This window comes from Anomaloglossus baeobatrachus, chromosome 1 (assembly GCF_048569485.1).
Source record: "Anomaloglossus baeobatrachus isolate aAnoBae1 chromosome 1, aAnoBae1.hap1, whole genome shotgun sequence".
NCBI lineage: Eukaryota > Metazoa > Chordata > Amphibia > Anura > Aromobatidae > Anomaloglossus > Anomaloglossus baeobatrachus.
In genome coordinates this window covers 646,767,317-646,793,971 of record NC_134353.1, presented here as the reverse complement: position 1 = coordinate 646,793,971, position 26,655 = coordinate 646,767,317, and the positions used below count along the sequence as shown (strand labels likewise).

At 45.6% G+C, this 26,655-nt stretch overlaps 1 protein-coding gene across 3 annotated transcripts in view; it reads right to left on the bottom strand.

Moving 5' to 3' along the window:
- ADCY4 (adenylate cyclase 4) overlaps positions 1-26,655 on the bottom strand; it is a 272,900-nt gene that overhangs the window by 22,632 nt on the left and 223,613 nt on the right. For all 3 annotated transcript variants that reach the window (XM_075319682.1, XM_075319669.1, XM_075319676.1), the window contains exons 7-14: positions 26,427-26,538; positions 26,181-26,308; positions 8,544-8,702; positions 8,318-8,450; positions 6,570-6,749; positions 6,359-6,402; positions 3,216-3,296; positions 3,064-3,133 (exon numbers count right to left, since the gene is read on the bottom strand). In XM_075319682.1, the coding sequence (XP_075175797.1) occupies positions 3,064-3,133; positions 3,216-3,296; positions 6,359-6,402; positions 6,570-6,749; positions 8,318-8,450; positions 8,544-8,702; positions 26,181-26,308; positions 26,427-26,538 (907 nt within the window). The remainder of the gene's footprint in view (positions 1-3,063; positions 3,134-3,215; positions 3,297-6,358; positions 6,403-6,569; positions 6,750-8,317; positions 8,451-8,543; positions 8,703-26,180; positions 26,309-26,426; positions 26,539-26,655) is intronic.

The window sequence follows — 26,655 nt, the reverse complement described above, 5'->3', positions numbered from 1 at the left end:
TCATGCTGAGACCCTGAGCAGTGTGATGAAGTCGAGGGAAGGTCCCAGCGAGCCCGTTTCGGTTTGGGGAGGCCGAAAGTCATGAGGAGGCCGCCTTGGGGGCGGTTCCTCCGGCGGTCTTTTTAGGACGTGACTTAGACCGCCATGAATCAGAGTTCCTCTGGCCCTTCTGTGGCCTGTCGGACCAGTGCCTGAGGCTCCGGCTGAGTGAGTGCCACAGGGGCCGAGCATTGCACACAATGAGGGTAGGTGGAACCTGCAGGTAACATAGCCGCACAAGAGGTACAGGTTGCAAAATAAGCCTGTGCCTTGGCACCCTTGCTTTTTGCGGACGACATGCTGTTGTCTCCTCTTAGAGCAATCAGTGAGGGTATATAGCCAAAAGCAAATAATGCGGCCGAACAGAGCAAATGTATACAATATATAGATATATATATACACTTCGGCACCCAGGGGGGCCAGCACCTAGTAACCGGTGCGGCTTACCGACCGCCCAAAGCGGTTGTGTGTCCACCAGATTCCCTGCCTGGGCCTCCCAGAGCTGTGGAGCTCGTTCTGAAGTTCTCCACCGGCAGAAGTGATTATAACAATGGCTGCCGGCGTTCTCAGAGGAGGAGGGAGCCGTGGGCGTGACTCATAAAGTGCGGGAATCTGGTGCCCCACGGTGCTTAGTGAGGGGGGAGGAGGATATCTAAGTATGCTCCAGCCCTCACCGCTGACGTCCAGTCTAGCGTCCCGCCCTTACCCCTGACTGGCAGGCCCGGGGGCGGGAGTATATGGTACTAGGCCGCAGAAGCCGGGGACTAAATTTAGTAGCGCGGCCGGCCGACAGGCTCGGTCGGCGCGGTAGTCCCGGCGACACAAAACACACAGCAGCCGCTGCAGCGTCTGTACACAGGCGCTCTATGCGCCGTCTCCAAGGGGACACAGAGTACCTCTGAGAAGCAGGGCCTGTCCCTGATGATACCCGGTCTCCTGTCCGTCAGATTCCCCCAGGGGCTGCGGAGGGAGCCCGGTCCCATTGCATGGTGACCGGTTAGGATCCCACTTCACCCAGAGCCTCTAAGGGATGGGGAAGGAAAACGGCATGTGGCTCCAGCCTTTGTACCCACAATGGGTACCTCAACCTTAACAGCACCGCCGACAAAAGTGGGGTGAGAAGGGAGCATGCCGGGAGCCCTGTTAGGGGCCCTCTTTTCTTCCATCCGATAAAGTCAGCAGCTGCTGCTGACTAAAATGTGGAGCTTGCGTGAATGTGTGCCTCCTTCAACACAAAGCATGAAACTGATGGGCCCGTGATGCACGGGAGGGAGTATAGGCAGAGGGGAGGGGTTACACTTTTTAAAGTGTAATACTTTGTGTGGCCTCCGGAGGCAGAAGCTATACACCCAATTGTCTGGGTCTCCCAATGGAGCGACAAAGAAATAGCAATTCTGACATTTCAATTTTTTTGCTTTACGACTTTTACCATAAAGGTGAAATAATTTTGTATATTTTTTTTTTTACAATCTTTTTCTTCCCCTAAAGAAACTGAGGCTAGAATAGCTTGCTCACTTGTACCACACACTAGCAATACTTCAATTTTTTTAACAAGATTATTTTTCAACAAATTCTAGAAACAGTACTCAAAGGAGCACAATGATATTGGTGATGGGGGCCTTCAGTTTGCCCCCGGCCGACATAGCAATCCATCTGCACCTACGATCACATTGAGAAGTGGATGCAATGGGCACTAGTATTGACATGACATTGGGATCATGTCAATTAAATGATGCTTTCAAAGTGACAGCAGCATGTCAGTGGTTAAACCACAGCCTCGGTTGCTGCGGTCACGGAAATTCACCATCATGATTTTTTGGGTTGGGTGCAGCATTCTGAATCCTCCTAGTTATGCAGGGAGTGAAGTAGCAGCTGATCTGAATGAACATGGAATAGTTGTTGCAAAAATTGGCCTCTGATGTTTCCTACATTTCTGCAAAACCATTCACATTTTTCCAAAAGCAGGGGAAAAAAAAAAAGAAAAGCTCACAGTAATTTCAAAAACATTTTTTTTCTAGCTTTATATGTTAAATGAATTTAGTTGGGAGGATTGCTGGCACCTCAATCCTTTGAAACCGCTGCACAAAAGTAACATCCACTAAGTAATCAAAATCACAAAAACTAGTGCCAATCATACAGGGTTTGGGGAATTTTAGGATACTTCAGACCGTTTTGATTTCAGAATGGAGATATTTCACAATTACTACGAGTATCAATAACATTTCGTGGCTTCTGAGGACTTGTCACGTGCCATAAATAGGCAAGGTTTTTTTTTTTTTGTTTTTTTTTTACCTGGTGTAAATGCCGCTGGACTCAAGAAGCTGGTGTTTTTCTTTTGTTCTTCTGCCTCCCCATTCCTGAGAAATTGCTACTTCTTCCCTGTATGGAAATCTAGCTTTGTTATCCAAGAGGGTGTGGTGCGCAACTCTTCTTTGTGGTCATCTTGGGTAACGACTAGATGTACACTCAAAGAGGTAGTGGCCATATCTCAGGAATAGAAAAGAGATTCAGAACAGTGGCATTTAGATCAGGTAAAACATTCCATATTCCTGACAAGACTTTAGCCTGGGTTTACGTATTGGGGAGCCCGTGAGAGGTCTGTACCACACAATAAAAGCACAGTCAAAAACAGCAGGAGACATTCACTAAACTACAGAAAACTGTACATGTAAATAGTTTTCACAAAGTTGTTAATTCTGAGAAAGTGCATTAGAGATTTTGTCACGAAACACTTAATGCTGCAATATTAGAAACCTAAACATTTTAGATTAGATTAAAAAATGTCATCAAATAACTCAAGTGAACTCATCCCTAAACTACACTTCTCTCTATGTACAATAATGAGACCTCATTGCATCTGGAAATGATCTATTTGATAATGTGGTGGGAAATGTAAATTTATCAGTGCTATTTTACCACAGCTTGGATCTGCATGACATGTGGCCTGCTTGACATAGCTTAGATTCTGGCCTGATGAATACTAATACAATATGTTAGAACAAATAGCAAAGTTGATCATCATACCTCTTTTTCTATGGCTTTCTGGTTGAAATACAAAGTAACTCGGTTAAAATCATCAGATTTTTTCCATTGCCTAAGAGATCAAACCATATTAATGATTAGAATCAGATATTACTCTAAGGAGGCAGAGAAGATAATTTCTGAACATTATGTACCTCAAGGACTTCAGTTCTTCCAAAATACTTGAAATACTATTATCATTCGAGGACTCCGTTGCCTCTTTTTGGGAACGAAACCTTTATTTAAAAAAAAAAAAAAACTTGATGAAAGAAGGGAGAATCACAGAAGTATTCATGTATACAGTCATTCAAAGTGAAACTATGTCCAAACATTAGTGCGAACATCCAAAACACCAACAGTTATGTACTGTGAAAACAGATCTATAGCTACCCATCTCAGTACAAGCTAAGTTGCATGGGGCTCTTAGGCTATGTGCGCATGTTGCGTACTGTCCCTGCAGAAATTTCTGCAGCGATTTGAACAGCATACGTGCGCTTCAAATCGCTGCAGAAACAGTCCGTAATGAAAAAAAAAGCCGATTTCATGCGTCCTGACTGCAGCTCCTCCCATAGACAGAGCGGGGGGATGCATGCAGAGCGCAGGAAAGAAGTGACATGTCACTTCTTAGAACGCGCGCTTTGGGCAGCAGCCGAAGTGCTGGACTCTAAGACGCCACGTGCAAACGGCTCCTGCATAATCTTCATAGATTATGCAGGGGACGCAGGACGCATGCAGTTACGCTGCCGTCCAGATCGCAGCGTAACTGCATGTAAATACGCAACGTGTGCACATAGCCTAAAGGTGCTCTAAGGTGCAGCTGTTGGGAAAACAAGGATTTGATCTGCAATGTTAACATATCCGATAAATTGTTTTGCTGGGAGATAAGTCATTGTGATAGTAAACAAGGTATAAAACACTACGTATATAATTATTTTTCCTTAGGCTACGTAGGAACTATTCACACTTACAGAGAGCATATCCATAGAATATCATAAAACATCCTGGGTTGTCTAGATCTGTACATGCTAATGTCCCATGAACTATGTAGGAAAGACCAAGAGACAACTCCATGTGCGTATCAATGAGCACATAGGTGATATTAGACATGGCAGGGAATCCTCTTGCACACCATGTCATACAGCAACATAATGGTGACAATGTAATTTAAGGTCATGGAAGTGGGCCCTGTCTCAGTAAGATTGGGTGATTGGGACAGAAAGATCCTACAGCGTGAAGGAAGGTAAATCTTCTGGCTCGAGTCTATGACCCCAGAGGGGCCAATGAACAACTTGTCATTTCCATGTGATTACCCTTAATTGTATTTATGGCCTTAGTTCTTTATGGAACATGCGCCTAAGTGTAGAGGGCCTGAGCAAAACATTGGTGGGATGAGATGACTTATAGCAAGCTTAAATGAGTTGTTCCACACACAAAGGTACATTTTATTCAATAGATAATGGAATATTAACAAGTTCCACAACTGGCCGTGTTAAAAAAAAAAAAAAAAAAAAAAAAGAAGTATAAAAAAGTTCTTCTACAGAGAAACTTCTAAAGGCACCCATGATGTATCCTGTAACTTGCTATGCCTGACCCCACAGAGACAGTGGATGGTCGTACATACACGGCTTCAAGGAATCATAAGTGGATATACAGATGCCACAGGCAGGGACACTAAGGCTATGTGTCCACGGTAGAATTTACCTGCAGATTTTTCTGCATGAAAATCCGCGACTGATTTGCCGCGGATTTTTTTTTTTTTTTCCCCATTCTATACCCAAATCCGCACCAAAATCCGCAACAAATAATTGACATGCTGCAGATTTTTCCGCATCAAAATCCGCGCCAAATCCGCAGCGGAAAAATCCGCAGCATGGACACAGCATTTCCAAAATGCCATTGAAATGGCTTGGAAGTGCCGCTGCTGCAGATTTTCGGGAAATCCGCGGTAAATCCGCGGCAAAATCCGCGGTAAATCCGCAGCGTGGGCACATAGCCTAACAGGTGCTTCTTTCACACATTTCCTTGTCTGTTGTCAATGGAGTGAGTGTATCTGTTGTTTCACTGCCTCTATGAGCTCATCTAAATAAGTCAGTGAAGAGCTCAGTGACCGGCAGCATACCTAATCTGATCACACAGCTTATCATTAGAGTAAAAACTGAGACGTCACTGAGTACAGCTTAAGAGTGAACCACGTTACTCCTCTCCCTGCTTGTTCTTGAGGACCATCTATAGATGCTACTGTACGTCATCGGACTTTTGACCGGCACCTTCAATCCAGAAGAGATGTATTCAGATACAGTGACAAGCAAAAGGATAACAATGTTTTGAACTTTTGACTTTCAGGCTCCATTATCTCACCACCCACTACAACTATGAGAGTGAGACTACCTTCATATTATAGACAATCATCCTGGCTCTCTCATACATATGTTTGACTTTTAACTATTTAGCATATGATTAGTTATGCGGATTCTTGTCATGTCACTGCATTGTTACCGTTTTGCTTGTGGTGTTTGGAAAAAAGAATTTCTCCTTGTATTCTACAAATTAAACTTGTTCTCACATTCCCTAATAGCTCAGTGTTTTATTCGGTTGAGTCTTAAAGTAAAAGGTTACTAGTTTGAATTGAACATTGTTACCCTTTTGCTTGTCAATGTATATCAATTGTAGTGTGTCTACATGGGGAGGCCCAGCTGGTTACACAGGATACAGCATGGGTACCATTATAAGTTTATTTCAGCACAGCAATTTTTTTTTAAAACATTCCAAGATCTAGTGATTAAAATGTACTTTTGTTCATGGGACAAACCACTTTAAGAAACATTTTTCTTGACAGCATGCAGTCACGTGTAAACAGGACATACACTGCAGATACGTTAATGTTCTATGTGCACAAAATGATCATATTAACATTTGTTGGCTAGCCTAAACCGGCGATTAAAAGTCTGCCAACAGATTTTTATGAAACCTTAATCTCAAACATATTATGTGGCCATGAGAATTTTCTAACATTTATAGACAGAAAACATTAACAAAGCTCTCTTAGATTTCAGGCAAACAGAAGATAAAACAAGATCTCCGAACAGTACTAAGAAAACGAATACACTGGAGACAAGAGGACAAAGATAGATAGTCTCTTCTCACAAGAAGCTGTGCGGACATCAGACACATGGAAGCCACAGGACAGAAGAGCCAAGCGGGTAAACATGTAGCATGTTCTATAAAAAAGGGAATCTGACATCACAAGGACATGGAGGAAGCATAAAGCAGCAAAGGAGAAGAAGATTCCTGCTCCTACTTGTCAGGATTTCCAATCTGAGGCATAGCAGACATTGGTAGATCCTAGAAAAGACAAAACAATTACGTATGAAAGATAAGAAATGACTGAAAAACATATCTACAAGTTAATCTATGCATAGCAATATAGGTCTTCTAACAACCAGCAGCTTCCTGGGGCTCGTTTATTTCCCCAGCCTCTCTTCACAAATAGTAGATTTATGGCCACTTACCATAATGCGGGAGGTGCTGAGGTTTTCTGGTATCAGGCTGTCTCTATGATTAAGATGAGCAAATGGTTTAGCAGCTCCCCAAGATTCCAGATAGCGTGTCATACGGACAGACGCTCTTGTCTTGGTGACCTCAGCAGACCTTGTAGGCAGTATGTCATCTTCCTCGCTGTCGTCACTAGCCTGTGGGAATAGACAGCTGTAGTTTTATACTTGGTTGTAAGAATATTTTGAAGGAACATGAAAATGTCTGAACGAATTAACTATTACATCTTCTCAGATGCACAGGAATAGTTTGGTAAATGGGTTGTAATAAGTCTACTTTATTCAGTAAAATATGGATCATGGACAAAAACCAGAGCATTCTAGTTCACACACGCTAAACTCATAGATCAGTACAAGTTACCTTCCAAAAATCTGTCTAGAACATAGCTTCATTCAATGTCAGCAACATTAAAGGGATACTCTGAGGAAATATTTTTATTTTTCTAATGGCCATGCGATCAATACCGCTGTTCTCCACCCTCACACTACCTGTAATTCAGTGTGACACAGGAGTTGTTCCTTCGTGTTCCCCCTTCCTTTTGGGACCTTAAATCACACATCAGGGCGAGTAGCCTGCTCCATGCTGTTAGTAACAGCCAGCCCAGTGTGAATGGTTTCCCTACAGTCCAAGAACAGAAGGTATTGCCATGCCCACCCCATGCCCTTCCGGGCTGCCAGGAAACCGATATTATCAGGGGGCTGGCTGTTACAAACAGCATGGAGCAGGCCACACTCACTGCTCTTGAACTGCAGGGAAGCAGTTATTATCAGGGAGCTGGTTATTACTAAGAGCATGGGGCAGGCCATGCCCCCTCCTCGCCCCCTGTTTTCGTAATGCAGGGAAGTAATATCAAGGAACTGGCTGTTACTATCAGCATGGAGCAGACCACACCTCCTCATCTGCAACGTAATGTCCCAGACGGAAGGGGAAACACCAAGGAGCAGCTCCAGGGTTACAATGAATTAAAAGTACTATGAAGATATGGACCAGCACTATGGATCTCACTTTTATAGTTTATGGGGGCATGGCCATTAGAAGAATTTTTTATCTCTCAGGAGTACCTATTTAATTGTCCTTGGCTATGATTTTAAACAAGTCAAACTTAGAAAACCCATCTTCATACCAACTTAGGCAACCCAGAGTTAAAAGTGACTGGTGAAAGTCTTCATTGGCGGGCTAGAATGGAGAGGGGCTATTAAGAGCGGCTCTCACTCTAAAAGGTTCTGTCCTTACATATACAGTATATTACTGAAATGGAGTCTGTCCCCTCAAAACCACAAGTCAGAACTAAGGGTCAGAGGCTAGCCCCTCTAAAAATCATACCTTTGGTGTAATAAATATTGCTTTTGATGTGCATAGAAAGCAGTAAGTAAAAGCTAATGAGGGTGTTTGGCACCCCCCTTTACATGGTCAACAAGCACTCAGTGCACCTTATTGTTTTATGAAGTATGATTTTTACGGGGGGTTACGTTCCCTATTTGACTATGTGCTTAGTTTAAATAATGATTTTGAAATGATAGACTCCCCTTAATGTGAGATTTGGTGGCAATGCTTATTATTCACCTTATTGTTACTGGACCCTTCTAGAAAGTATCATTTAGTTACCGGCCATGTATCACAATACTAAAATGGATAATGCACATTTGAATTTATAACTAATCATTTATAAAACATTTCAAAATATAGCTGTGGAAAAAAAACTCACTCTGGGGTCTATGACCAAATAGGTCCTTATGTTATTTTCTTTAAGATATGGGTCTCTCTGTCCATGTGTTACATCTTCAACTTCATAGTCCCCTCTAAGGTGCGATAGTGTAGCCTCTGTGATATGCACTCTCCTACACAATTAGGCACAAAGCAAGAAAATTAAAGTTGATGGTATATACCATGCATGAAATACAAAAATATATGCACTACAATGCCAAGCTTACCCTGGCACTCCCCCTGCTTCCATGTGGTTGGCCAATGTTACGTCGTGTGACCAGACATCATACTGCCATTTCTGAAGCCCAATCACACCACACAAGACATTTCCTGAATGGACCCCAACACGCATGTTAATATCCACCCCTGTGGCTTTACGCAATTTCCTGGAGAAACATGGAAAACAAGTGTTCAATTCAGATGATTAAGCGTAGTCCATAAAGCACAGCTGTCTGTAGGGCAGAAATAAAAGCTAACTTCATTCCACATTTAATAAAATTATGTTTTCAGGCAGTGACTGTCATATTATTGTGGGAACATTGCCCACCGCTCTGACAATTCAAACACAAAATCATTCTATTTAAAGTGGTTAGAGAAGTCCTGGATAAGACTGTGGCAACCAGGCAAAGCGCCTTTATGGCAGTGAACTTTTCTCACATGACGTCCTCAGTCCGTGTGGGTTTTTTTTCCTAAGCAAATGCACATTCCTCTTGTACCATTACATTTTGGCCCAGATTCATCCATTGGGAGTTTAAATTCACTTTCTTTTTTTTGTTTTGTCTTGTGGTATTAGTTGCAGTTTTTGGTGACAAATTCATCACAATGGTGCACACAATTCATGAATTTGGTACAACTAAAAGAAAAAGGTGTTTCAACTCACCTTGGATATTTTTTTTTTTTATTTTTTTGGTGCAAAAAGGCACATTAATTGCATCAAAAGTTTAACATACCATATTTTTCGCTTTATAAGATGCACCTGATTATAAGACGCACCCCCAAATTTGGTGAAGGAAAAGAGAATTATTTTTTTTTTTAATGTTAAATGGGGTCCATCTTATAATGCCTGTGTCCCTCTAACAAATCATATAGGGTATATGTCCCTCATAGCCCCCCCATCCTAAAATTAGCCACCTTAATCTGGATATGGCCCCCTTATATTGAATATAGCCCCCTTGTGATGGCACACATTCCCCTGTGCTGCCTATGGCCCCCTATGGATTGCATACATTCCCCTGTGCTGCTTATGGCCCCCTATGGATTGCATACATTCCCCTGTGCTGCCTATGGTCCCCTATGGATTACACACATTCCCCTGTGCTGCCTATGGCCCCCTATGGATTGCATACATTCCCCTGTGCTGCCTATGGTCCCCTATGGATTGCACACGTTCCCCTGTGTTAGATATCGCCCCCATAGTGCTGCCCATGGCCCCTATAGATCGCACAAGTCCCCCTGTGTTAGATATAGCCCCCATAGTGCTGCCCATGGCCCCTATATAGATCGCACAAGTCCCCCTGTGTTAGATATCCCCCCATGGTGCTGCCCATGGCCCCTATATAGATCGCACAAGTCCCCCTGTGTTAGATATCGCCCCCAGGCTGCTGCCCATAGTAAAATAAATCACTCTTTCCTTACCTCCTCCAGCGTTTATCTCCCTCCTGTCTCCCTCCGTGCTTCTGTTCCTCCACTTCCTGGTTCTCCGTTCGGTCATGTGATTGGCACAGCAGATTGAGATCTCTGCGTGCCTGATCACAGTGGAAGCAGGGACACGGGGAGAAACGCTGGAGGGGGTAAGTAAAGCTTTTTTATTTTAGAATGAGCAGCAGCATGGGGGCCAAATCTAACACAGGGGGGCATGTGCGATCACAGAGGGGTGCAGGGACAAATAATATGCACCGCTGCCCCAGCCCATCAATGCGTGCGATTTCAGCACCACTGGAGATGGACAGCGGCTGTGCATATTATATGAGCAGGAGCAGGGAGGAACAAAAGTGCGTCTTACAAAGCTGAAAATACGGTAGTCGAAAATATACCATGGGAAAACTGGAGTGAAGTTATGGCAAAGTTTGGGCCTTTATGATTCAGGCAAAACACATCTGGAATTGCTAGACTGTGCTCACAAAACACAAAAAACCCACAGATGAGCACATATGAAATAGAAAAAGGAATTGGGTGGAAAAAAAATGCACAATACATACTACACTGCACAGTATGAAGCCGGGTGTACGCATCCTGGCTTCAGAGAGGTCTAGTGAGTATGACCGGAAGTGCCCGGCATTCAGCTCAGCAGTCACAGCAACACAGGTATGCGTGTCACCGCTGGTGATGCTGCATTGAATAGCAAGGTAGCACACCCCTGAGGGCATACTAACATGCTAAGAGGGCGGAATAAGCGCAGGAACTAACACGCCCTTGCGACTACTCCCCTCGCTCATTAGCATACAATATAAGATCTTTAGAAATATTTTTTCTAAAAGTCTCTTCATCTATGCTAATGTATACAAGGACAGTTAGGCAGGGATTAGCAATATGCACCCAGAACTGCTCATGATTCTGGATACATATTGCACCTGACAGGTTCCCTTTAAAGTAAATCGGTAAAAATATAAAGGTGGAGGTAAATTCTTCTGTTTTGTAGAGACTATGAGCAAGTTGAATAATGTATGATGCACAACCATTATGATTGTCACCTTCTCAGCCGGTCTGCCTTTAAATTGGCCAAAATACATTGCATCTACAGTAAATTATAAATTACCCTGGAACCACAATTTACAGTATCAACAACTATAGTTAATGGCACACATGCACAAACATTTGTCACAAAAAATATCTTTAAAAATAACCTAGTAAAAACACATGTAGAACAGTACGGTCATAAAAGAAGATCGATCAGAAAAAATAATACCAAACTCATCAAAATCGGCACATACAGAATGTATGATTCTCAAAGGGGTTAGAGAGTCGTCCTTAGGCTATGTGCCCATGGGAGTTTGTACCTGTGGCTATATCCGCAGGTACGTCCGCAGGTTTCCCACAGCTGCTCCCCGGAAACTGCAGCTATTTTTAGCTGTGGTAGTTCAGCGAAATAGCTGCGGTAAACCTGCGGGCATTCGTGCAGCTTACCTGTGGAAGTCCCAGCCCTATCTCCATAGTGGAGGGCCAGGATTTCCGCAGGTAATTCCGCAGGAATAATTGACATGCAATTACGTGCGGCTGTGGGACATCCGCAGCATATTCCGCATCCGCACGCATCCGCAGCATGGACACAGCACTCCCCATTTACCATAGGATAACACGGGGAGTGTCTGTACATACTGAAACCAGCGGATTTATCTGGAAAATCCAGATAATCCGCGGATTTTCCGCAGATAAATCCGCAGGTTTAATCTCCCGTAGGCACATAGCCTTAGCAATACATGGGCCACTAGAAAGGCTATAACCAACCACTATCAATAGATTTATGAGAACTCAAGCACCCACCACACGCCATATCAGTGGACGACTAAAACACACACACACACACACACACACACACACACACTACTCAGTATCCCATGGGTTGCCTTGATAGATGGTGGTGACAAAGGCCTAAAGCCTTGTCAAATCTCTGTCAGTTTACTATTAACAGCCTATGGCACTGATTCATCATCATCAGTGTTTTTCATGCCAGCCTTGAAGACGGAAGGTGCTGGAGTCAGACGCTCATGATTTATTATGAGGTACACGCCTCTTAATAAATCCGGAGCATCTGAAAAGAGATGTGCACCCTCTCACAAATCTTACTCTTGTCAGTGATTGGAGTAAGAATTGTGGCATAAGGTAGACTGCTTCTTGCTTCTTATTATGAATTTGACCTCCTGCTCCAGATTCAGTTACTTTGTTTAAGCTGGGAGAAAATGTAGTGAAGATGCCCTAAGTGGCAAAATCTTAATGCAGCCTCGCTTTGTGTCACAATTTGGAGACTTGTCAATGCTTTTTATGTCAGAATTTTGAAGTAAAAAGCTTTGATTTATTGGAATGAAGTATTTTTTTTTTCAAATTACTGTTGGAAATAATCTTTTTCTCGGTTTGTGAATTTTACTTGAACAGGTGCACACTTGAATATGGAGTGTAGTGAGCGGTCAATACTACACACTTGAGCAAAATGATAACAAGGTTTTGAAAATTTGACTTTCAGGCTCCATATTTCACCATCCACTACAACTTTCATCATATTATAGACAAGCATCTTGGCTATCTCATACACAAGTTTGACTTGCAACTATTTAGAGTCTGATTAGTTATGCAGATTCTTGTCATGCCATTGTACTGTTACCGTTTGGCTCCTGGTGATGGAACAATCTTTTTTTTTTTCTTCCTGTATTCTACAAATTACAACCTGTTCTCACATTCCCTAATAGCTCAGTGTGTTATTAGCAGGGCTGTGGAGTCGGTAAGCCAAACCTTCGACTCCGACTCCTCAAATTCTCTTGCACCGACTCCGACTCCGGCTCCGACTCCGGCTCCTACATATATTGCTTATAGTTAGGTGAAAAATTTATTGTAGTACATGAATATGTGTATGTGAACATTAGACATTTAATAATTTTTATGATACAATAATCAAGATATTTGGATAGAACATAAAATATATTTATTGGATACAACTTTAGAACACAAAAAACTGTAATAAATTGTAAATATGTAATACACTATGTAATATACAGTAGATTACATATATATCTTGTGTGTGTATATACACTGTGTATATATATATAATATTACATATTTACAATTTATTAGTTTTTTGTGTTCTAAAGTTGTATCCAATAAATATTTTATGTTCTATCCAAATATCTTGATTATTGTATCATAAAAACAATTAAATGTCTGATGTTCACATTATACTACAATAAATTTTTCACTTAAATATAAGCATTATACTAAATGTTATTATTTAGTAAAATATTCAGCACATTCTGCATTGCACTCCTGTCCCCAATTTATTATATATTTTAGGAGTCGGAGTCGGTGCATTTTATACCGACTCCAACTCCGACTCCGACTCCACCAAAATGAGCTCCGACTCCGACTCCGACTCCACGACTCCGACTCCACAGCCCTGGTTATTAGGCTGATTCCCAAGTGAAAGTCACTGGTTCGAATGAAGGAGCAGCTATTGAGATTTCCCAAGAAAAGAGAAACAGCATCATCCAGCTCATCAATGGCAGTCTCTCACCCAAGAAAATTGCCAACCTGCATCATGTCAGTGCCATGACAGTTGGAAGAATACAAAGTGAAGTCTGTCCATTCATTCAAGAGGTAGACGTCCAAGCAAAATATCAGAGTCAACAATTTAACTCATCACAAGGTCTATCAGTTCCGACGTGACAAACACTGCAGTGGAGGTAGCTTGTATGCTTCGTAATAGAGAAGTCACAGACGTCCATGCAAGCACTGTGCGACGCATATTACACAAGTCTGGAATGGTGGCCCAAAAAAAGATGAAGCAGCCTTGACTTCAATATAATCATAAGAAGCCTTGGCTTGAGTTTGCAAAAAAAGTACGAAAAGTGGACAGTAGAAGATGGGAAACGGGTGATTTGGAGCGATGAGACGAAAGTCAATAGACTAGACTCTGATGGATGTCAATGGGTCTGGAATCAACAACGAAGAAGCTAATGGGTCAAGAAATTGAAGGAACTGTCACTATCGGTGGAGGAAGGCAGGTAATATGGGGCTGTTAGGCCCAGGCCACACGGGGATTTGTGCGAGTCCTCGCATGACACTCTGCTCACACTCGCAGCACAGCAGGAGCTGAGTGTCATGTGACTGTGGTCCGATCAGACCACAGTGGCAGAGGGTGGGGGCGGAGCTGCGGAGGGGAGGGCCAGTGCTGCAGAGAAGAGGGAGGGATTTATCTCCCTATCTCCTTCGTTGCCGGCTAATGCGAGAATCGCACTGACTCGCATTACACTGGTGTACCGCGAGTGCAGTGCGATGTTTCTCTCGCCCCATAGACTTGCATGGGTGTGAGTGGAACAGGATCACATTACAGTTGCAGCATGCTGTGACTGATTTCTTGGTCCGATTAGGGCTGAGAAAATAATCGCTCATGGGAGCTGCCCCATAAAGTAATATTGGTCCGAGTGGAATGCAATTTTTTATTGCATTCCACTCGCACAATTTTTGTCACCATGTGTCCTAGGCCTTTTGCAACCAAAGGCATTGGACACATGACAAGGATCAATGGTGGTCTTAATGCTGAACTATATGTGTAGTATTGTACAAGACAAGTTACTTTGTACACTTGAGTATTATGGGTATGAAAAAGGACGACAGTCTTTCAGCAGGACAACGACCTATAGAATACATTGAGATTGGTGAAGAAATGGTTCAATGACAATGAAGTAGAGGTGATGGATTGGCCCCCACAGTCCCAAGACCTCAACTCAATCGAACACGTGTTACCCTTTTGCTCATCAGTGTATGTTGCTTATACATCTCAGATAGCGGTTGTACGAGAGCTTTCTTCTAACTTGCACATACAGGTATGCTATGCATGTGTTCTCAATAGTGGGACTACACAGGTGCTGGAAACCAGCAGCTTATCTCCCATGGGACCAAATAGACAGGCATGTTACAATTCCAACATGCCTGAGCTTTCCTCCCCCTTTATGCCAGCTGGCACCTCCTGACATAAGAAGAGAAAACATAGCAGTCAGTGGCATACCATCAATAGCGGCAGACTGTGCGGTTGCTAAAGGGCCAGTGAGTCAGGGGGAAGCCCAGTGCCTATGTCAGCACCACCCCTCCCGACATCAGGCATTGCGGATGCCAATACAGTTGAATAATAATATATGGAGGACTATGGAAGTGCATTATAATATATCAAGGATTAGGGGGGGTACATTAGGATATATGGAGGGCTATGGGTGTATTATAATATATGGAGGACTATGCGGAGTGTCTGATAATACATGGAGGACTATGGGAAGTACATTCAAATATATGGAGGACTATGGGAGTGCATTATAATATATCGAGGATTAGGGGGGGTACATTAGGATATATGGAGGGCTATGGGTGTATTATAATATATGGAGGACTATGGGAAGTACATTCAAATATATGGAGGACTATGCGGTTGCAATATAACATATGGAGGACTATGTGGGTGCATAATATACGGAGGAATGTGGGGGGGGCATTATAATATAGGGAGGACTGTGGGGAATGCATTATATTATATGGAGGACTATATTTGACAAATTATACTAAATGGAAAGCTATGTTGGGGCCATGATAATATTTGGAGGGCTATGTGGAGTCCATTATAATATTTTAAGGGCTATGAGGAAGCTTTTAAACTTTATGGAGTGCTATTTGAGGGCTGAGTTGGGGGCCATTCTACAGTGTGAAGAGGTGTGGGGTCCATTATACTTTAAGCAGGCCGACTGTACTGCAAGGAGGGCTGTGTGGGGGTCACAGTTGGGATTATACTTTGTTGAGATCAGCATATTTTGCAAGGCTACAGTAAGGTCATCATACTGTGCGTGTGGAGGGTACTGTGGGGGAATTCACTGTGGGGGTATCATATAATGTTTGTGGGGCACTTTTGTTTTCATCATACTTTGTAGGTGCAATGAAAGGGGAATCTAGGGGCTTGAATAGCAGGAGAAATTCTTTGTAAAATCTGTAAATTTGTGGGATATGTTCTTATGTGACCCAGCCGAATATTAATCTACTTTTTTTTTTAGTTTTTAGGGGGGCCCCAATTAGAATTTCTGTTATGGTTGTCCCATGAGGTCTATGTATGCCCCTGATTGCAGTATATGGTTACTGGCACACAGTCTATGCTTAAAAATGTCTAATGTGATATATTATCTATTTTCTTGTGAATATATGTTATCCGGCACTTTGTTGCACTGAATTATTGGACTAGTTTTAGTAAATGAAAAAAAAAATTCCAATACTGTGAAGGAGGGGAGAAATGAAGGGAAATGCACAGAATTATTCAGTTCCACTTCCTTGGTAGTTGCCTTGGTAACACAACTGACCTGCACAAATTGGTGGATTTACACACAGTTACATAATGACAAAAGTATGAAGTGAAGTGGCCATGCATTACCTACTTTGGAAGAAGAAAGATATTTTTAAATTTGCTGCTTAAATGTAGTAACTACATTTATTTGTTGCTAAAAATACAGTTACATTGGATGAGGTGGATGTCTGTATTATGCAAGTAACTGGATAACAACTCTTCTGTGCTACTGGACCGCACCATGTCAAAGATTACAGGTATGTAGGTCTTTAACCCCTTAGGCTATGTGCCCACGCTGCGGAAAATGCGCGGAATTTGCCGCGGATTTTTCGCAGAAGTTCCGCGGATTTTTCAACAATCTGCAGCACAGCTACTCTCCAGCTAGTTCTATGGCATTTGGGAACTGCTGTGCCCACGCTGCGTTTTTTTCCGCAGCGGAAATAATGAGAATTATTCCTGCGGAAAAATCAGCAGCATGAGAATTATTCCTGCGGATTTCTCTGCAGGGTCCCATATACTTACCTGCCTTGATAGAAGACAACGGAGTCGCTTTCTCCGTCCGGTGCACAGGAGCGCGGTCGATCCAGGTACAGGAAGGAAGAGGTGGGCGGGGCCTGCACGAGCTCCGGTCATGTGACAGCTAGTTCAGGCCCGCCCACCGTCTCCAGCACAGTGCACCAGACGCTGATAGCGTGACCCGGCCACCGGAAAGCGAGGTGCTGCATGATGGAGGTAAGTAATATGAACACCCCGATCACTTAGCACTTGTTCTGCATTGAGGATGCAGTGCCGAAGCCGTGGTACTGTATCCTCAATGCAGAATACCCGCACCATATCCGCAGGACATTCCGCTGTACATCCGCAGCATGGAAACAGACAGAAGTTTTGCTGCACATAGCCGTGGGCACATAGCCTTAGTGATATATGTTGTACTTATTTGTATACGTATGTATATGTATGTATGTATGTATGTATGTATGTATGTATGTATGTATGTATGTATACTTATATATGTTGTACTTATATGTTGTACTTATTGTACTTACTTGTTACACTAAGGGTACCATCTCACTAAACGACGTAACAGCGATTCTGACCACGATATGACCTGGTCAGGATCGCTGGTGCGTCGCTACATGGTCGCTGGTGAGCTGTCAATCAGGCAGATCTCACCAGCGACCAGCCCCCAGCGACTCGTGGAAACGCTGTGCTTGGTAACCAAGGTAAACATCGGGTAACTAAGCAAAATGCTTTGCTTGGTTACCCGATATTTACCCTGGTTACCAGCGCACATCACTTAGCGCTGGATCCCTGCACTCGTAGCCAGGGTACACATCGGGTTACTAAGCAAAGCGCTTCGCTTAGTTACCCGATGTGTACTCTGGCTACGTGTGCAGGGAGCTAGCACTGGCAGCCTGAGAGCGGCGTACGCTAGTAACCAAGTTAAATATCGGGTAACCAAGCAAAGTGCTTCACTTGGTTACCTGATGTGTACCTTGGTTACCAGCGTCCGCAGCTTCCAGACGCCGGCTCCCTGCACATTCAGATCGTTGCTCTCTTGCTGTCAAACACAGCGATGTGTGCTTCAAAGCGGGAGAGCAACGAGCAAAAAATTAACAAGCACTGTGTGTAACTATCAGCGATTTCACAGCAGGGGCCAGGTCGCTGCTTAGTGTCACACACAGCGAGATCGCTGATGAGGTCACTGGTGAGTCACAAAACCTGTGACTCAGAAGCGATCTCGCTAGCGATCTAGCTATGTGAGAAGTACCCCTTAGTGTTCCGTGATGAACTGGTGCGATCAGCTGTAGCAGCCTGACTGATATACACATAGCTGAGCTCCTGCTGTAACTAAAATCAGCATTCTCTCCAAGCCTAGTAATTTAACCCCTCGTATGCTGCTATAGAAATAGTGGCACATGAGGAGTTTAACAAGCACAGGCCTAACAGAGAACTCCAAGTCTACTGCACACTTTAGCCAATCAGCTGCCGTTGAGGGACGGCCTAGTAGGCTGACAGGATAGTAAGATACACAGCACTACTGAGGTAGTTTTGAGTTACCTATGCAATCCCTTATGCTATGTGTGCACTAGAAAAGTGAATTTTCTCAAGACAATTTCTCGAGAAACTTCTGGGAGTTGAAGATTACCGCACCGGTGGTAAAAAACGCACCAAAACCGCGGGAAAAACGCATGCGGTTTTGCGGCGTTTTTGCCGCAGTTTTTCCGCAGGTTGGTCCCTGCGGTTTTGTATGCTATAACTGCAATAAATAATATAGATAATAGATAGATAATCGATAGATAGACAGATAATGGATATGAATGGATAGTGACTTTCATGTGGCACTCAAGGGTGCTAAGCCTTGTATTTAGCCAAAAAAGAAATAAATAATTAAAAAAAAAAAAAAAAAAAAAACGATGTGAGGTCCCCCCTATCTTTTGTAGCCAGCTAGGGTAAAGCAGACGGCTGCAGCCTGCAAACCACAACTGGCAGCTTTACCTTGGCTGGTAATCCAAAACAGAGGGCACCCCACGCTGTTATTTTAAATTAAATAAATAATTTAAAACAAAAAACGCGGGGTCCCCCCCAAATTGGATCACCAGCCAAGGTAAAGCAGACAGCTGTGGTCTGGTATTCTAAGACTAGGGAGGTCCACCGTTATTGGACACTCCCCAGCCTAAAAATAACAGGCCACAGCCGCCCCAGAAGTGGCGCATCCATTAGACATGCAAATCCTGGCGCTTTGCCCCAACTCATCCCGTTGCCCTGGTGCGGTGGCAAACGGGGTAATATATGGGGTTGATGCCAGATGTGTCCCACGACGATCCATACCATAGTCAATGTCCCAGTCAATGAAGAACAGAATGTTCACCATTGGCTGGGAGAGTACTGCAGTGACCTGAGCCAACATCAATGGGTCAGCCCAAGTGACTGCAGGGGATGACGAGCGCAGCTGTCAGGAGGTTAGATGAGATTATTACCTGCTGCTAAGATCTCCTGCTCTCCTGATGTCAGCACTGTCACTGACTTTTCTGCCCGCCTCGTTCTCAGCGAAGAATCGCGGGAGCCTGTGACGTCACCGTTAGTGACAGTCTTGTGTCGCCCGCGAGACGTGAAGTGAGAACGTGGCGGGCACAGAAGGCAGTGACAGCGCTGACGTCAGGAGAGCAGGAGATCGTCACAGCAGTTAATTATCTCATCTAACCTCCTGACAGCAGCGCTAGTCATCCCCGCGGCTGCCAGCACTGCAGTGTGAGAAGCTGCTGACACTGCAGTGCGGCCAGACACTGACACTGCTGTGCGGGCAGCCGCGGGGCTGGAGCGGGACACAGACTGCACAGGCACCCGATGGAGGTCACACGGAAGTGCTTCCGTGCGGCGTCCAGGGAGTGTGATGTGTGTGTTTACTCTGCTCCGCTTCATACTGACATCACTTCCCTGCAAAACGCAGGCAGTGATGAACATTGCCGCAGGTAAACCGTGGCTATACCGAGGGTAGACCGGACATCATTTGCTACCTGCTGTATACCCGCGGTATTTCGCGATTACATTACAGTGAATGGAGTGAAATACCGCAGGTACCTGCTGAAAAGAAGTGACATGCTCATTTTCTCAAGAAATTTTCTCAAGAAATTCTGCAGAAAGAATTTTCCTGAGAAAAAACGCAGTGTGCGCACAGCTATTTTTTCTTCCATAGGTTTTGCTGAGAAATTTCTGCCGAAAGGTTACAAACCTTTCTCAAGAAATTTCTGCAGCAAAACCGCGGGTAAAAACGCAGTGTGCACACAAGGCCTTAAAAAGGTTTTTAAGTGTGTATAAATATTTTTTTAAAATAGGGGGGGGGAAACCCAAAACACTCCCAAAATCCCACTTTTTCCAACATGTTTAAATCGTAAGAAAAAAAAAAAAAGTCCTTATACAGCTAAATAAATGAAAAACTGAAAGAGCTATACCTCTCAAAACATAGTAAAAAAAGACAAATTAGTATAATAGTGGCACAAACACATATGTATGTATCAAATAAACAATTAATCACACAAAACTAGCACTACTGAAGAAAGAAGGGAATTTTGTTTACTTACCGTAAATTCCTTTTCTTCTAGCTCCTATTGGGAGACCCAGACAATTGGGTGTATAGCTTCTGCCTCCGGAGGCCACACAAAGTATTACACTTTAAAAAGTGTAACCCCTCCCCTCTGTCTATACACCCTCCCGTGCATCACGGGCTCCTCAGTTTTGGTGCAAAAGCAGGAAGGAGGAAACTTATAAATTGGTCTAAGGTAAATTCAATCCGAAGGATGTTCGCAGAACTGAAAACCATGAACCAAAAGAAACGATTCAACATGAACAACATGTGTACACAAAAGAACAAACAGCCCGAAGGGAACAGGGGCGGGTGCTGGGTCTCCCAATAGGAGCTAGAAGAAAAGGAATTTACGGTAAGTAAACAAAATTCCCTTCTTCTTTGTCGCTCCATTGGGAGACCCAGACAATTGGGACGTCCAAAAGCAGTCCCTGGGTGGGTAAAAGAATACCTCAATAAAAAGAGCCGAAACGGCCCCCTCTTACAGGTGGGCAACCGCCGCCTGAAGGACTCGCCTACCTAGACTGGCGTCTGCCGAAGCATAGGTATGCACCTGATAGTGTTGCGTGAAAGTGTGCAGACTAGACCAGGTAGCTGCCTGACACACCTGCTGAGCCGTAGCCCGGTGCCGCAATGCCCAGGACGCACCCACGGCTCTGGTAGAATGGGCTTTCAGCCCCAAAGGAAGCGGAAGCCCAGAAGAACGGTAGGCTTCAAGAATCGGTTCCTTGATCCACCGAGCCAAGGTTGACTTGGAAGCCTGCGAACCCTTACGCTGGCCAGCGACAAGGACAAAGAGCGCATCAGAACGGCGCAGGGGCGCCGTGCGAGACACGTAGAACCGGAGTGCTCTCACCAGATCTAATGAGTGCAAATCCTTTTCACATTGGTGAACTGGATTAGGGTAAAATGAAGGTAAGGAGATATCCTGATTGAGATGAAAAGGGGATACCACCTTAGGGAGAAATTCTGGAACAGGACGCAGAACCACCTTATCCTGGTGAAAAACCAGGAAGGGGGCTTTGCATGACAGCGCTGCCAGCTCCGACACTCTACGGAGCGATGTAACTGCCACTAGAAATGCCACCTTCTGCGAAAGACGTGATAAAGAGACATCCCGCAGCGGCTCGAAAGGTGGTTTCTGAAGAGCCGTTAGCACCCTGTTAAGGTCCCAGGGTTCCAGCGGACGCTTGTAAGGTGGGACTATGTGGCAAACTCCCTGCAGAAACGTGCGGACCTGCGGAAGCCTGGCTAGACGCTTTTGAAAAAATACGGATAGCGCCGATACTTGTCCCTCGAGAGAGCCGAGAGACAAACCCTTGTCCATTCCGGATTGAAGGAATGAAAGAAAAGTGGGTAAGGCAAAAAGCCAGGGAGCAAAACCATTATCAGAGCACCAGGATAAGAAGATCCTCCAAGACCTGTGATAGATCTTGGCGGACGTTGGTTTCCTGGCCTGTCTCATGGTGGCAATGACATCTTGAGATAACCCTGAGGACGCTAGGAGCCAGGACTCAATGGCCACACAGTCAGGTTGAGGGCCACAGAATTCAGATGGAAAAACGGCCCTTGTGACAGCAAGTCTGGGCGGTCTGGGAGCGCCCACGGTTGACCCACCGTGAGATGCCACAGATCTGGGTACCACGACCGCCTCGGCCAATCTGGAGCGACGAGAATGGCGCGACGACAGTCGGACCTGATTTTGCGCAGCACTCTGGGCAGCATCGCCAGAGGAGGAAATACATAAGGCAGTCGAAACTGCGACCAATCCTGAACTAATGCGTCAGCCGCCAGAGCTCTGTGATCTTGAGACCGTGCCATGAATGCCGGGACTTTGTTGTTGTGCCGTAACGCCATGAGATCGACGTCCGGCGTTCCCCAGCGGCGACAGATCTCTCGAAACACGTCTGGGTGAAGAGACCATTCCCCCGCATCCATGCCCTGACGACTGAGAAAGTCTGCTTCCCAGTTTTCTACGCCCGGGATGTGAACTGCGGAGATGGTGGAGGCTGTGGCCTCCGCCCACAGCAGAATCCGCCGGACTTCCTGGAAGGCTTGACTGCTGCGCGTGCCGCCCTGGTGGTTGATGTACGCGACCGCCGTGGCATTGTCCTACTGTATGCGGATCTGCCTGCCCTCCAGCCACCGATGGAACGCCTTTAGGGCTAGATACACTGCCCTTATCTCCAGAACATTGATCTGAAGGGAGGACTCTGTCGGAGTCCAGGACTTTGGAAAGTTGATGATCCACCCGAACCGCTGGAGAGTCTCCAGAGCGACGGTCAGGCTGTGTTGACACGCCACCCGGGAGGCTGACTAGGAGATCATCTAAGTAAGGGATCACCGAGTGGCCCTGAGAGTGTAGGACCGCCACAACGGATGCCATGACCTTGGTGAAGACCCGTGGGGCTGTCGCCAGGCCGAAAGGCAGTGCCACGAACTGAAGGTGTTCGTCCCCGATGGCGAAACGCAGGAAGCGTTGATGCTCGGGTGCGATCGGCACATGGAGATAAGCATCCTTGATGTCGATTGATGCTAGGAAGTCTCCTTGTGACATCGAAGCGATGACCGAGCGGAGAGATTCCATCCGAAACCTTCTGGTGCTCACATGCCTGTTGAGCAGTTTGAGGTCCAGAACGGGACGGAATGATCCGTCCTTCTTTGGCACCACGAACAAGCTGGAGTAGAAACCGTGACCATGTTCCTGAGGGGGAACGGGAATCACCACTCCTTCTGACTTCAGGACGCCCACAGCCTGAAAAAGTGCGCCGGCCCGAGATGGGGGCGGAGATGTTCTGAAGAAACGAGTCGGAGGACGAGAGCTGAACTCTATCCTGTAACCGTGAGACAGAATGTCTCTCACCCATCGGTCTTGGACATGTGGCCACCAGGCGTCGCAAAAGCGGGAGAGCCTGCCACCGACCGAGGATGCGGTTTGGGGAGGCCGAAAGTCATGAGGAGGCCGCCTTGGAGGCAGTGCCTCCGGCGGTTTTTTGGGGACGTGACTTAGACCGCCACGCATAAGAGTTCCTCTGGCCCTTCTCTGGCCTGTTGGACGAGGAGGATTGGGACTTGGCTGAGGGCCGAAAGGACCGAAACCTCGATTGTATTTTCCGTTGCTGAGGTCTCTTCGGTTTGGACTGGGGTAAGGACGAGTCCTTTCCCTTGGATTCCTTAATAATTTCATCCAATCGCTCGCCAAACAATCGGTCGCCAGAAAACGGCAAACCGGTTAAGAACTTCTTGGAAGCAGAGTCTGCCTTCCTTTCGCGTAGCCACATGGCCCTGCGGACTGCCACCGAATTAGCGGATGCTACCGCTGTACGGCTAGCAGAGTCCAGGACGGCGTTCATGGCGTAGGACGAAAAAGCCGACGCCTGAGAAGTCAGAGACGCAACCTGCGGAGCAGAATTACGTGTGACCGCATTAATCTCAGCCAGACAAGCTGAGATAGCTTGTAGTGCCCACACGGCTGCAAAGGCCGGGGCAAAAGACGCGCCTGTGGCTTCATAGATGGATTTCACCAGGAGCTCTATCTGCCTGTCAGTGGCATCCTTGAGCGATGAGCCATCTGCAACTGATACTACAGATCTAGCCGCCAGTCTAGAGACTGGAGGATCCACCTTGGGACATTGAGCCAACCCTACAAAGCCGCACAAGAGGTACAGGTTGCAAAATAACCCTTTGCCTTAGCGCCCTTGCTCCTTGTGGACGACATGCTGTTGTCTCCTAGGAGAGTGATCACTGAGGGTATATAGCCAACAGCAAAACAACTCGGCCGAACAGAGAAAATATATTATATATATATTTATATACACACACACACACACACACACACTTCGGCACCCTAGGGGGACCAGCACCGGGTGACCGGTGTGGCTTACCGACCGCCCAAAGCGGTGTGTGTCCACCAGATTCCCTGCCTTGGGTCTCCCAGAGCTGCAGAGCTCGTTCCTGAAATCCTCCACCGGCAGAATGTGTTGTAAAAATGGCTGCCGGAGCTCTCAGGGGAGGAGGGAGCCGTGGGCGGCGACTAGTAAAGTGCGGGAATCTGGTGCCCCACAGTGATCAGTGAGGGGGGGGAGGAAACCTAAAGTATGCTCCAGCCCTCACTGCCGACGTCAGGTCGACCGTCCCGCCCTTACCCCTGACTGGCAGGCCCGGGGGCGGGAGTTATGGTACTAGGCCGCATGAAGCCGGGGACTAAATTTAATACCGCGGCCGACAAACAGGCGCGGTCGGTGCGGAAGTCCCGGTCGTCACAAAACCAGCAGCAGCTGCAGCGTCTGTGAAACAAGCGCTCCATGCACCGTCCCCATGGGGACACAGAGTACCTTTAGATGCAGGGCCCTGTCCCTGATGATACAAAGTCTCCTGTCTGGCAGATTCCCACAGGGGCTGCGGAGGGAGCCCGGTCCCAGTGAATGGATGACCGGTTAGGATCCCACTTCACCCAGAGCCTCTAAGGGATGGTGAAGGAAAAAACGGCATGTGGCTCCAGCCTCTGTACCCGCAATCGGTACCTCAACCTTAACAGCACCACCGACTTAGTGGGGTGAGAAGGGAGCATGCCGGGGGCCCTGTGGGGGCCCTCTTTTCTTCCAACCGATAAAATCAGCAGCTGCTGCTGACTAAAATGGGAGCATGAGTGGATGTGTGCCTCCTTCCACACAAAGCATAAAACTGAGGAGCCCGTGATGCACGGGAGGGTGTATAGGCAGAGGGGAGGGGTTACACTTTTTAAAGTGTAATACTTTGTGTGGCCTCCGGAGGCAGAAGCTATACACCCAATTGTCTGGGTCTCCCAATGGAGCGAAAAAGAAAGGAGAGGTATGGATCTTGGAATATGGTAAACTCTCCCAAAAATGTAAAAACAAAAAAAACAAAACAAAAACCAAATAATAAATATATATTTATAAAACTGGATAGCCCTCGTCTGATTTATACGCTTGTGTGCACAAGCCCTTAAGGGGGCTTAACACGCTACAATATCGCTAGCGAGCGTACTCGTCCCCGTCGTTTTGTGCGTCACGGGCAAATCGCTGCACGTGGCGCACAATATCGCTAACACCCATCACACGTACTTACCTTCCTAGCGACGTCGCTGTGGGCGACAAACAACCTCTTTGTTAAGGGGGAAGTTTGTGCGCCGTCACACAGCGGCCGACCAATAGAAGCGGAGGGGCGGAGACCAGCTGCATTAACGACACGCCCACCTTGTTGCCGGAGGACGCAGGTGAGCTGTTAGTCGTTCCCAGGGTGTCACACGTAGCGATGTATGCTGCCTCAGGAACGAGGAACAACCTAGGTCCACAACGACCAACGAGATTTTCACAATGAACGACGTGTCAACGATCAACGATTAGGTATTTTTGATCGGTAACACTCGCTCGTAGCTGTTACACGTAACGACGTCGTTAACGACGCCGGATGTGCGTCACGAATTCCGTGACCCCGACGACATATCATTAGATATGTCGTTGCGTGTAAAGCCCCCTTTAGTCATTTGCATTGGATAATTTATTAGAAAGTACAATTGTGGTTATTTACTGGTGCCACTTTAAAAAAAAAAAACAAAAAAAAAAAAAAAAAAAAAAAAGTAAAACAAAAACCATGTGTTACTTGGTTAGGTTTCCATGAATGTATTCTTAGGACTACTGTGGGACCAATCCTGGGGATTAATAATAATTTTAAACTTCCAAATAAAAGTAGAAACAAAGAAGTATAGCACTACAAGAATGGTAAAAATGTTCTCACCGGATAGCCTGGCACATATCCAAGCCCATTTGTACGCAGTTTTTGGCATGGTCTGGCAAGCATTCTGGTAGTCCTGACACACAGTAATAGCAGTCTCCTAAAATCTTGATGCGCATGCAGTTATTTTCCTGCAGAAGACAAAACCTCTCATCAGTCTGCACACCCATCCAGTCTGCAAAGCAAAACTTTCCAAAGCCACTTCTATAAATATAAGCGATCACAGTCATCTACACTTTCAGTACTCACCTTTGCAATCTGGTCAAACTTCCCAAAAAGCTCATTCAACATGAGTACCAACTCTTTTGGGGAGCATTCGCTGGAAAGTAGCGTGAAGCCCACAATATCTGCATACAGGATGCTGTAAGACATGAATGCAGCTTATCTGAACAGATCATGGAGACAAGGAAAATATACAAGACAACATTGCAGAGACATATTGCAGGGTCATTAACACAAAGTTCCAAGTCCAAGATTC